We start from the raw sequence: 12174 nt of genomic DNA, 5'->3' as shown, positions 1-12174 counted from the left end.
CACACCAAGTGTTCAAAAACAGCATCATCCACTTCCACTCAACTCCTTTGACAAATCCAATGTCAGGGTTATATTCCAGGACTGTATTTCAGAGAGAGGAAAATGTTTGTCAAATTGTCCACCTCTATTCTCGGAATTTTGTCCTTAAAAATATTCTATATTCTTTACTCGAGTAAAAAAGAAAAACACACCAATTCTGATACTACTGTTCACCTTTTTTCGACTCAGAAAGAAATCTACAACAAAATAACAACTTTGAAAAAATACACGTTTACACTTTATTGTTGTAATATTTTGACTTTGATCGAGAACATGTATGATTTTTACGTTGACGGTAGATTTTTGTGGACGCTAGCTGAGGCAGCGTGTTGTCTCATCACAGGAAAGGTCTTGGGCTTGTGAGGAAGGCCATTACCACTAGATGGCGCTGTTGGACTTCCAAGTCAATGATTTCCTTTTTTTATGCATTAAAAATGAAAACTTGCCAGCGGCGTCATATTGTAAAATATCTTGAGATAACTTCTGTTGTGAATTGGCCTTATAGAAATAAAGTTGAACTGAACATAAGATGAATACAAACATGTATTCCGGGAGATTACAGTTTAATTCTGAAAAAATAATTGGATATTGACACCTAAATGGTGTTTGAACTTGTGAAATTGACGCAAGCAAGACAAATACATATTTCACTGCATTCCTCATTTTGTCTTGGAAAATTTAACAGTTCGCATTCATTTCGTTCTTTCACCAGAAATATTTCACACGATTCTCCAACAACAAAGCCTATAAAAGTATTTACACAAGCAAAGTGTGTTTTTCCACGCTCATACAGTATATATTCCTGCTTTTCTTCAAATATTTTTGTGTAAATGGAATGACGAAAAATTATGTTGCTCACGTTCTTGTTCTCTGTCACAGTTTTTCTTATTATGGAAGCAAAACTCATACAGACGCCATTTAGCGCTGCTTTGGCTTATAGCGACATCTCGTTGGATGGTTGATGAACTGCATCCTCTTCAAGTCCATCTACTCCGATGGCATAATTAATGAATCACATTGATTTTTAGATGCCTGGTTTGAAGAGGGAGCTCCTTTAGGACAAACACGATTTTGTAGATGTGTAAGAAAACACATGATCAACAAACAAAATGTATACGGACACATCTCAAATTTGGATTAATCACTAATAATCAGTGATACTTGAAATCATCAGTACGCCACAAACCTGTTCAATATAATTTAAAACTTATCTCAAAACATTACTTTTGAAATTTTTTTTTTAAATAAATTTTAAAAAGCACCATAAACGTGCACATACACGTGGCAAAGACGCTCGTAACTTCTTGTAATAATTCAAGCCTGGCGGCAGTATTTAAATTTATTGCGATGCACCACAATGTGTTGTACATAAATATTATATCGAAATTCATTGGACTGCAGAGGAAGTGGAGTGCAATGAGTAAAATGAACTCTGGACTTAAGAAGCACTGGAAGCCTACGAAAGTGTGTGTGCGCGTGTGTGTGTGTGTGTGTGGGTGTGTTTTAAAAGTCGTGCCTGTGATACATATCTGCATCGTAGTATTTGGTCACCACCACCCTGTTGGCAAACTGCCGGCCACTCAGCGCTTGCATGGCTTTCTGACAGTCGGACGTTGACACGTACTCCACGAAGATCTGCAAGAGAGAGAACGTGACACACATTGGCATTCACACACACTAAATCTCTCTCTCTCTCTCTCTCTCTCTCTCTCTCTCCCTCTCCCCCTCCCCCTCTCACTGGCCTCCTCACTTACTCACTCACATACACCCACACACCCACCTGAAAAGTCTCTCAACACATCTCTCACATCCCATACTCGTCGCTCTCTCAGTGTCCACACACACACACACACACACACACACACACGCATGACCATCTCTCTCTCTCTCTCTGTCTCTCTCTACCTCTAACACACACACACACACACACACACACACACACAGACACAGGGAACGTAGACGTTGTCACACCTTGCCGCAACCCGGCACGTGGGCCCCGTGAAGCGGCCGCGGTATCTGGATGGAGCGAACGTTGCCATATTTGCAGCACTCCTGGCGGATGTCGTCCAGAATCTCCTGGTAGTCATCGTCGTCGGCCAGCTCTTCAGGCAGCACCATGTTGAGCAAACACAGAACCTGGGTGGCCGCCCCCTCGCAACTCTGCACGCGCTGCAGACCCGGAACTTGAAGCAGCACCGGCGTCTCCATAATGGCCGCCTGCTGGGGGCGCAAGAGAGCGGGAATGATTTTCGGTTCCTCGCACCAGGACAATGAACTAATGTACAAATAGTGAGTGAAAGGGCGGAGTCACGAATTGCAATGTCTTACCAGGCCGGCGTTTTTAGCTCCCACACTGGCTCTTTGCACGATGAGCTTCTTGTCTCCCAGCTGCATGCCATTGAGTCCGGACACCGCCTGGCAAGAAGAACACGCCTGGCATCCCGCACTTTGCACGACACGTCACGTCGCGCCGGCAGCTTTCGCTTACCTGGTCCGTGGCACCCACGTCCACGTACTCGCAGAAGGCGTAGCCTTTGGACAGCGAAGTGGCGCTGTCCTTCACCAGGTTGAAGGCTTTGAGAGGCCCGAAGGAAGTCAGCAGCTCCTTCACCTGCAGACAACAAACACGTGTCATTACTTTGAAATGTTCATTTAACCACCAGACACTTTTCATCAAGTGTTCAAGGTACTCCAGTGGTCTACCGGACCTCGATAGTAGATGAAAATGTTCACCAAAAAAAATAGTGCATCTATCTCGCTCCACTATGGAGCATCACGATTAGGGTACGTTTCAACATTTCGCTTTGCATCCTAAGTGTCTGAGGAGCTCCAAAAACAAAAAGAGGGGGAGGGGCCAGAAATGACTTACTTACCGCTGATGTTCTACATGACACGTGAGGATGATGAAGAGGTTGGTGATGATGAGGATGACGATAAGGATGATGATGAGGATGATGATTCCGGTCAACCAAAATATAGACTGGGGGAACACAAGGAAACAAGAATGAATGAATGTGATGTGAGTCTTAGTAAATCTGTAAATTTTAGTAATCTGTACTTGTCTAGAGTGTGAGAACTTTTTGCCACCTGTACCTGGTCGTCGTTCAGATAGTTGGGCAGACCGCCGATGAAGAGCTTGTGAGGAGAATCGGGAACCACTGTGGACACGACACCTGGACACAAATACAGAACAGAAGTGTCAACAAACCACTGGGACATCGTGGTGTGTGTCGTCCAGCGCGACCCACCTGGCACGTGGAAGGCAGGCTGCTCCGAGAGGCCAGGGAGCGGCCGGTAGTCATGAGGCCGGCGAATCTTCAACGACTGACCTTGGAAAACAATCCCGTCAAAGGCCATGGCCTGCGTGGTCTCGTCTACCGAGCGTAACTGCAACGCAAACACCCCCCGCAAAAAAAAAAAAAAAGTTTCATGTTAAACTACGGTAACAGAGTCAAATGTAAACTGGTCATTCTGGACAACCGCCAAAGTCAAACACAGTTTATTCTATGGTGGCGGTTCAAGTTCTTTCCTATCTGCAAACAGATTTGATCTGTTCTAATTTGTGGATGTGGTTGATATTTAATTAAACGTATTGCTCATGCACGATTTCAATGTCAGACACACATATTATACTCATGTCATATATAACTTGAAGGCACATACTCATGGCACACCCACACACTCATTTTCAATAAATACACTAATGTTACGCGCGCGCACACACACACGCACACACACACAGAGTACCTCTAGGAAGGCGAAGTTCTTGTCCTGGTTGATCTGCACAACAAGGACAGGATTGGTGGAGGCCTGCGAGAGGCCAGCCAATCTCATCTGAGCATTGAAGAATTCGGCCATGGACTCCTGCGCAGGAACAAAAGGCACAATCAAGACGGCCGCCAAGGCATGCTTTCGTCTGAAAGGGAGTATCGCGGCGACCTCAGTGACGCCGAAGGGAATATTCCCCACGTAGAGGCGGCGGGCTTGTCTGGTCATTTGATTTCCCAATACGGCCACCGGAGGTGGCGCCACGGTCACGCTGGGCAACACGGTGGTGGCGGCAGCGGCGGACGTCGCCAGCAGGGCCGTGCTTGACATGTGACCGGCTGCTGCAAAACAACAAAAATGCAATGATTTCAATTCTCGACAACTGTGGTGGGAAGGTTGGTGCTTGCAGGCATTCATACTTCACCTACAACTGATTTCCATATTTCCATGGCCGTGTATGAATATCCATAGATGTGATCTAATCTGCAACATGGCGTCTACCTTGCATGGCTTTGTACTGCAGAGGAGTAATGTGCTGAAAGCCCGGTGGAGCCACGTCCCAGTACTTGCACGGCTTTTTCTTCTTTGTTCTCCTCGGAGAAGAATGTCTGCCCAAAAGAAAGGAAGAGTCACCATCAGTGTCAGTGTCTTTTCCACTTGTGCCTTTCCTCAAGGTATTGATTGGCTGAAAGGGTCTTTCAGTTAATGCTAAGAGCACCACCAACCCTTTTCCAAGCTAAAATGAAGGTTAAGCGATTCATTGGTTTCTTTCCATTTCTTTTTATTTGTTTGATTTTATGAATGATTCTTCTGTAGCTGAAAGCGAAGCTACGCTGATGTGCACTGCTCACACTAAGATCATGGCTGTGGAGGAGGAGCTAGTTGACAACATAGCCATTTGGTCGCTCTATCTAGCCATTTTCCTGACTTTTCTGTTTTTCAAAAATAGCAACTAATGCCTTTAACTCCTGAAAAGAAACAGACAAGACGACCGTAGTCATTTCCACATTGCTTTGCCCATGATAAGAAATGAGATTGGCGGAAGGTAATCAATCACACTTGAACAATTACAAATTGAAACCTGTGTTTCTTGTGGTCTTGTGAGGAACTGCGCCGGTCTCGACTCTTCCAGTCTCGACTGCGACTCCGTTTGTCTCTCCGCTCTTTGCTCCATCCACCGTGTTTGCCGCCGTGACCAGTCGAGCCACTGCGACTCCTCTTTTTGTGTCTTTCTCTTTCTCTCTCTGGAAAAAAACAAACAAACATCACATCATGTGATCGGACTCATACACTTTCTCAAAGCGACATCCAAACCATGACTAAATTGTGGAGGTAGTGTGGATATAACCATAAATTACGTATATTAATAATTAGTAAATTACTATACATTATTTATGAGCAAAATGACTAATAAATGAATGATATTAATGCATCACAAACACTCATTCATTCGGAATTCATTTCAATTCTGAATTGAAGCTCTAAAAATAATTGCTGTCCTTCACAGAGGTATGTAATAGAGCTCGTTTTCCGTTTTCCTGAGGTCGGTGTCCAAATTTAGTAGCAAGTGAATGAATGGTTACAATTGCTTATTCTGGATTTTCAAGAATTACTGGTGCTGAATTTAAATGAGAACATTTGCCAGTTTGAATGTTGAATATGTTTTGTGTACATGTCACCAGACACTACGAGAAGAGGTGACTGCCAATGTTTAAAATAGGTTTTGTATGTAGTTTGGCGTCAAGCACGTAAATGAATGATAAAAGTTGCTAACTCTGAATGTTATTGCATCGTTGGAGCCGAGCTGAAGATGGAGTCTGAAACCATGTTAGGTCTCGTCTAGATATCAGCCGTCACTGTGACAGGAGATGAATAAGGTTAAAAAGAGATCATTTTATCGACGTGGTTTGGTGTCTCGCGCAGGTGGAAGTGATGCGTTGCGTTCAGGAGCAGAGCTCGCTTGACGACGTCGGCATGTCAAAAAAGCCAAAATGTCGCGTTCGGAGCCAACAAAGCTGACTCACAGTTCACCTCATCTTAACTCCCGCTAGCCCAGCACATCCATTAATAAAATAAAATAAAGCAGAAGGCTCCAAACCTCGATAGAATGTCGACGCCCCCACCCCCAAAAACACGAAACCGCCAGCCCACACCGGTGTCGTTTTTTTTCTCTCCTTTACCTTGACGGTTCACGCTCAGCTGCTTCTCAAATTCTTCGAAATCCGACATTTTACCACGACATGAGGTGCTTGCTTTGCGGGACTCGTCGGATAAGAAGGGGGAGGACGAACATTAATGACAGTCGGAGCTGTCAAATGCAAGGAAAACCATCAACTCTTTCCTCCAGGTAACCTCCAGCAGTACTAATGGACACATGACTTCCGGTCCTGTACTTCAAAATAAAAAAATTAGTTCGACCAAAGACAGAGTTGATCAATTTTCTATAATATTACCTTGAACTGTAAAATAATGCGAATCGGGTCAATTAAATGATTAGTGCTAACCATCCAATGATACACAATTTATACAACACAGAACGTTGCACATTGTTATCCTGAAAATGCTCATGAAGAGACTTTAATAAACCTAAACTTGTTTATTCAAAAATGCAGATATTACAGTGGAAAAATTGTGAAGGTGAAAGACCAGGGTACTTGTATTTGGCCAAGTATACATGATTGAATAGTACAGCGCTTCTCGAACGTATTACACTTAGTACCAAAATATTTAGCTCTTCAAGTACCAGCATCATTCTTGAAGATTAAGTGCAAATACTAAAAAGTTAAGCACAACTGAACGGCAGACAATTTTTGACATACCACTAGAGGAAGCCCACATGGCACTAATAGTACTAGTAATACACTTCACACAAATCACGGTATTTGTGGATTTCCGTGGTTTGATGTTGTATTTATGCATCCGCCAGTGACAGTGTAATGGAATTTCTATGGGCACTCAGTTTTTGTGAGATAACAGGGTTAGCACTTACTTGATTGCTGGGTTTGAGGTCTGACTAAGCAATGAGGGAATGGAAAAAAAATCATTGTTGTACGTGATATGTAACGTAAATTTAAAATGTGATTGGTTCAAGAGACCGTCCCATTGCTCATATATAGGAGGAAGGTCCTGGGCAGATTACATTGACATGGAAACACAGAGAAGCTGAGAGTGGTCCCTCTAAACATAACACGCTGACAACACGTGTGGAAAGAAAGTGGCAGCTGCGCTGCTATTAAAAGAGCATCAGCAGCAGCAGGAGGTTAGCAGCAGGCAAGCAGATCTCAGCGGTGTGAAGCAGCTCAAGTGAGAACACCGGGATTTCACGTTCACGCACACACGCTCACAGTGAGTATGAGCTATCAGTTTGTTCTCTTTGGATGAAAGTCGAATTGATGTGCTTCCGGTTTCAGCTTCCAAACAGCTGCCCTACTTCTGCTACTATCCTGTGTGACTTTGCTAATTTTGTTTCAAGGACACTTGATGTTTACGAGGTCATTGTAAGACTTGACAAGATGGACAAAAAGGGCATTTTGGTCAGAAGGAAACAAGAGTTGAAAGTTATCTTTGGCTTGTTTTCGACCAGAAGTCAGACAGTAAATAAGTCAACAAATTAGGTTTGCGGATTTTGGACTGGGTGAAAGTTGAGTTTTGCATACATATTTAAAATGTCGAATAAAGTATTTTTTTACTCTCTTGTCAAAAACCTGTTGGAATGTTTTTGTGTTGTTTGTTTTTCAGCCGTGTCGGAATATAAGTCGTTACAAAAAAACAAACAAAAAAAAGCCCAATGGATGCCAATGTAACGGAGGTGGACGACGATTGGGTAGGAAAGCTGTGGCGTCCTTCAGCATTGTGGCTACCCAATCTGCACACTGAACCAAATCTGCTTTTCTAAGGCAATGCATCCGTGACAAGATGATGACAATGTCCATTGTTTCTCTGTATGTGCTTGATATTGAATGGCGACTAGTACATCGGTTGTGTTTTTGTTGGTTTTTCAACACTGATATTATTTGTATAATTGTTATTTTGAATATGTTGTCTTACCATCAATAGTTTTCCGAGATGTATGTACGCATGCGGCAGATTTGGTTCCACAAGCAATTTGGGTGACGTCAGCCATCCCACCTCCACTGTCACGAACATGACATGCTTGCGGAAAGGATGTAGAGACATACTTTCATGTTTCATGTCATGACGAGCTTCTCAGCTGAGAAGCAGCTTCATTATTACAATTAGTGTGTAGCCTCCACTTCAAGTGATTCCCAACCACCTTCAAGCATCTATCTATGCAAATGAAGAATGTCACAATTGAAGTAATTGACATCAATTGAATCGGCTCCAGCACACCCACGACCCAGGTGTGGATAAGCGGATTAGAAAATGGATGGATGGATAGACGACGCCCCCACTATTTGCAGGGGATAGCGACCAAGGCCTATCAGTCGCAAATATCGAAACCACGTACATAATTGTCAAGCCCCAAAAAAGATATATTTCCCAATATTTTTTCATGTCAATAAAGGTTGGGAACCACTGCTTCATGTCATCCATTCATTCCAAGTTGTACTCAGAATCATTTCACACGTTCAAAACAACACTTGCTTCTTTTTTAGACATTCCTGAAGGGGATGGGAATGGAGCCCGGGTGGATCACCACAGTCCTGCTAGTTCCGTGCGCGGTGGTGCTGGCAGCTGGATTGTTGCATGTGTACTCCCTGGTGTCGGGCCTGCTGTCCAAAAGCCCGGTGCGCAACAAGGTGCTGCTGCTCAGCGACGCTTTGTCCACACTTGGAAACGGTAACAACCCAGTCATGACTTGACTTGCTTGATTAGTTTTCCTCAGTAACTTGAAAGTTGATGGGTAAGACTTGAGACTCATGACTGGCACACATAGGAGGTGAAACTCTGCTGTCTCCAACTTGTTCTTGTTTTGTTTTTGGTTGCTTCCAATGTGACATCTGCGCTCATCTGCATGTGGGTTGGTCCAAAGAATGTGCCACCATTTTCCACAAGGGCGGCGCCAGGTTGATCCTGTGCGGGAAAAGCTGGGAGAAACTCCAGCAGCTCTCGGACAAGTTACTCGATGCTTCCGACCCAAGCGTGGTGAGGAATGGACGCCCTCTGAGCATTTATTCCAGAACCAGTCTTACTAGTCATCGTTTTTCTACTAAGAGGCCAAAAGGGGTAGTAGTAGTAGCCGTAGTTCTGGCCTGTTCGTAGTCTTAAAATCAAGGACATGGAATAAAATGTACAAACATTCATTCATTCATTCATTTTCCGAACCGCTTGATCCTCACTAGGGTCGCGGGGGGTGCTGGAGCCTATCCCAGCCGTCTTCGGGCAGTAGGCGGGGGACACCCTGAATCGGTTGCCAGCCAATCGCAGGAAATGTACAAACAATTTTCATCAAGCAGTTTGAGCATATATTCCATGTTCCTCAAATCCATTTTAATGTCCAAGTACTACTGTGCACTTTAGACTCCCCCATGCTAGTACAATTTTGGCACAGTAATAGTTGCTGAGAGTGGAGCAAAACTGCACTTGTTAATAACTATGTGCTACTAACACTCCTGGTGACATTAGAAAAGTCTCCTAGTTATGACGTACTATTCTACAAGAAATAGGTTAGGAGTAGCACCAATAGTGGAAAAGAATGTGCTTTGTAAGACAAATTAATTTTACTGAAATTAATTTGTCTTACAAATTAATTTCAGTGAAATGTGAAGACAGGATCTACTTGCACACGGACCCTAAGTGTGGTAGCTTTGATAAGAAGTCTACTAGTGCATGACACTAGTTAGGCCTACCACTCTTACTTGTGCAGGACAGCAGCTTACTAGTACATTTTATTGTGCACTAGTAGGCCAAAAGTGACACTATTCATTCATTCATTCATTCATTCATTCATTTTCCGAACCGCTTCATCCTCACTAGGGTCGCGGGGGGTGCTGGAGCCTATTCCAGCTGTCTCCGGGCAGTAGGCGGGGGACACCCTGAATCGGTTGCCAGCCAATCGCAGGGCACACAGAGACGAACAACCATCCACCCCCACACACACACCTAGGGACAATATAGAGTGTTCAATCAGCCTGCCATGCATGTTTTTGGAATGTGGGAGGAAACCGGAGCACCCGGAGAAAACCCACACAGGCCCGGGGAGAACATGCAAACTCCACACAGGGAGGCCGGAGCTGGAATCGAACCCGGTACCTCCGTACTGCGAAGCCAACGAAAGTGGCACTAGTAGTTGAAAATTATTCGTAAGACACATTTGTTTTACAGTGCATGAAATTGCCTTGCTAATTGCTGTTGTAGTCTTTATTTGATATCCCTGATATCCAGCTAGTATTTATACTAGTATACTAGTATGTTCTTGATGGGCTGTCCATTGTCGCAATTTTTTTTTCCCTTTCTGGTGGTGAAGCCACACAGTTGAACCCCCGTTGTTCGTGTTGGTCAGCAGACGTTCCCACCTAAACTGGTGCTTCTTGATTTCGGGGACATGGAGTCGCTTCCCGAAGCGATATCAGAGATCTTGGAATGTTACGGCTACCTGGACATGCTCATCCTCAACAGCAGCATGAAGCTCAAAGCCCCCGCTCACACTTTGTCTCTGGAGCTGGACAAGCTACTCATGGACAACAATTACTTTGGCCCGGTCACTCTGACTAAAGGTAGGCACGGAAATGCATGTCACACACACACACACACACACGCACACACACACACACACACACACACACACAAAAGTGTGTGTCATTGTGAGGTTTGTGTGTTCCAGGTGTGCTGCCCTCCATGATGTCCCGGCGCTCCGGTCACCTCCTGCTGGTGAACAGCATTCAGGCAAAACTGGCGGTGCCCTTTCGCACTTCTTGTGAGTTGACATCTATGCCGGCATTGAGCAATTATTCCATGTATTTGATATCCATAAAGGTCCATGTTAATAGTATGACTTTTGCCCGCACTTTTAATACAGGAACACCCATTCAAAAATGGGCGGGGGATTTTTGTGTGTGTGTGTGTGTGTGTGTGTGTGTGAGAGAGACAGAGAGAGAGAGAGAACGAGAGCGAGAGAGAGAGAGAGAGAGAGAGAGAGAGAGAGAGAGAGAGAGAGAGAGAGAGAGAGAGAGAAAGATTTTGTGTGTGTGAAGGGTAAATGTTGTTTTGTCCTAAATGACATCTCATCCAATCACACCTGGCAGATGCCGCCTCCAAGCACGCAGTTCAGGCCTTCTTTGACTGCCTTCGTTCCGAGGTGGAGGAGTTAGGGGTTTCTGTCAGCACCATCAATGTCACTTTCATCAGTTCACATGCGCCGTCTGGGAAGCAAAACGACACGACAGCCAAGTCCTTCTGGTCAGGTCAGGTTTGAAAAATGACACACAAGGACTGTGTTCCCCCGCTATGGCGGTTCCATTGGTCAAGATCCTGGTTATTATCGTTTCTGTCGTCGATTCTGGAGTAGTACAGCGCCATGTCTTGCTGTTCTATCTTTGCACAGATTTGTACACAAAGAAGCCACCCGGCTTTTCTACACGTGAGGCAGCCAGTGAGGTGGCCAAGACTTTGAGCAACAAGAGAAGGGAGGTCTTGATGGCCCCCTCACTCCCAAAGGTGGCAATCTACGCACGCTCCTTCTTCCCCAACTTCTTCTTCGCCGTCATGGCAGCCGGAGTGAAGGACTCCACCAACACTAAAATGTAGTCCTGCACTATTCTGGAAAGGATTGAAGATTGAGTTCTAAATGTAATTGCATCAAAGTGTTTTGTTATTACAGAAGCGTGGAACTGCCAATGTGGGGTAAACATTTTCGACTGGGTTATGTCGTACTGCAAAGTCGTTTGAACATCTTGATAAAGTCCTTCGAATGCATTGATAAAGTCATCCTTTGAATGCATTGATAAAGTCGTCCTTTGAATATATTGATTGTTAGTAGTGTGTTTAATTGAACCCTGGAGAACCCAAGAACCCTTTTCTTCTTTGGAAAGTGATGAATTTTACATGAAATGACTGCTATATGTTCACTGAACACCAAAACATAGGTTTTTCCAAATATTTAATGCATAAAATTTGATCCTTTGGGATTTAAGGGTAGCGTTTGAGTAGCAGAATTTATAGGGGCCAAATTTGACCCCGTGGGTTCTCCAGAGTTAAATTAAAGTTATACATTGCTTAGCATGGCCGTCCTACAGTTCTGAGGTTCTGGATTTGAATCTCCCTGTGTGGAGTTTGCGTGTAGTCCCTGTGCTCAAGTGATTTTTTTCCCCTACCACAGTCCAAAGGCTGTGGTAGGGGAAAAGGTGGCACGTTAGCTGAGGAATATACAGTAAATAAAGTATTTGTGCAAAAACACTGGTCTTTTGT

The 12174-nt window shown here is 44.3% G+C and overlaps 2 protein-coding genes across 6 annotated transcripts; one reads left to right on the top strand and one right to left on the bottom strand.

Moving 5' to 3' along the window:
- Positions 1-247: 247 nt before the first annotated feature.
- On the bottom strand, positions 248-6149 carry LOC147193051 (splicing factor U2AF 65 kDa subunit-like). 5 transcript variants are annotated; one of them, XM_086133609.1, is made up of 11 exons: positions 5988-6149; positions 4889-5051; positions 4309-4415; positions 3979-4148; positions 3787-3903; positions 3288-3426; positions 3133-3212; positions 2528-2650; positions 2368-2454; positions 2011-2259; positions 248-1674 (listed from the first exon to the last, which is right to left on the bottom strand). In XM_086133609.1, the coding sequence occupies exons 1-11, from the start codon at positions 6034-6036 to the stop codon at positions 1543-1545; spliced, it is 1416 nt and encodes a 471-aa protein (XP_085989735.1). In that variant the 5' UTR covers positions 6037-6149; the 3' UTR covers positions 248-1542. The 5 variants fall into 5 exon arrangements, with proteins under 5 accessions (XP_085989735.1, XP_085989736.1, XP_085989737.1 ...); XM_086133610.1 differs by having other exon boundaries at positions 2011-2256; XM_086133611.1 differs by having other exon boundaries at positions 3979-4145.
- A 928-nt stretch (positions 6150-7077) lies between these two features.
- Positions 7078-12140, top strand: dhrs7ca (dehydrogenase/reductase (SDR family) member 7Ca). Its single transcript, XM_086133106.1, has 7 exons — positions 7078-7152; positions 8424-8607; positions 8801-8913; positions 10274-10484; positions 10592-10684; positions 11013-11171; positions 11312-12140. Exons 2-7 carry the CDS (start codon positions 8439-8441, stop codon positions 11512-11514), a joined length of 948 nt encoding a protein of 315 aa, XP_085989232.1. The 5' UTR covers positions 7078-7152; positions 8424-8438; the 3' UTR covers positions 11515-12140.
- The last annotated feature ends 34 nt before the right edge of the window (positions 12141-12174 follow it).

Source organism: Hippocampus guttulatus, chromosome 16, assembly GCF_054856545.1.
Source record: "Hippocampus guttulatus isolate MCC_2025c chromosome 16, RoL_Hgut_1.0, whole genome shotgun sequence".
In the NCBI taxonomy this organism is placed as follows: Eukaryota; Metazoa; Chordata; class Actinopteri; order Syngnathiformes; family Syngnathidae; genus Hippocampus; species Hippocampus guttulatus.
Note: the sequence above shows the minus strand (reverse complement) of the source record. Positions and strands in the feature narration are given on the sequence as shown.

Bases quoted from the DNA above. Each gene is read 5' to 3' on its own strand.
- LOC147193051 (XM_086133607.1), bottom strand. From the start codon at position 6,036: ATGTCGGATTTCGAAGAATTTGAGAAGCAGCTGAGCGTGAACCGTCAA. The intron at 4,149-4,308 runs GTAGACGCCATG...GTTGTTTTGCAG, and splicing joins GCAGTACAAAGCCATGCAAG to CAGCCGGTCACATGTCAAGC. The intron at 2,651-3,132 runs GTACAGGTGGCA...TGTTGTCTGCAG, and splicing joins ACTATCTGAACGACGACCAG to GTGAAGGAGCTGCTGACTTC.
- dhrs7ca (XM_086133106.1), top strand. From the start codon at position 8,439: ATGGGAATGGAGCCCGGGTGGATCACCACAGTCCTGCTAGTTCCGTGC. The intron at 8,914-10,273 runs GTGAGGAATGGA...GTTGGTCAGCAG, and splicing joins ATGCTTCCGACCCAAGCGTG to ACGTTCCCACCTAAACTGGT. The intron at 10,485-10,591 runs GTAGGCACGGAA...TGTGTGTTCCAG, and splicing joins CCCGGTCACTCTGACTAAAG to GTGTGCTGCCCTCCATGATG.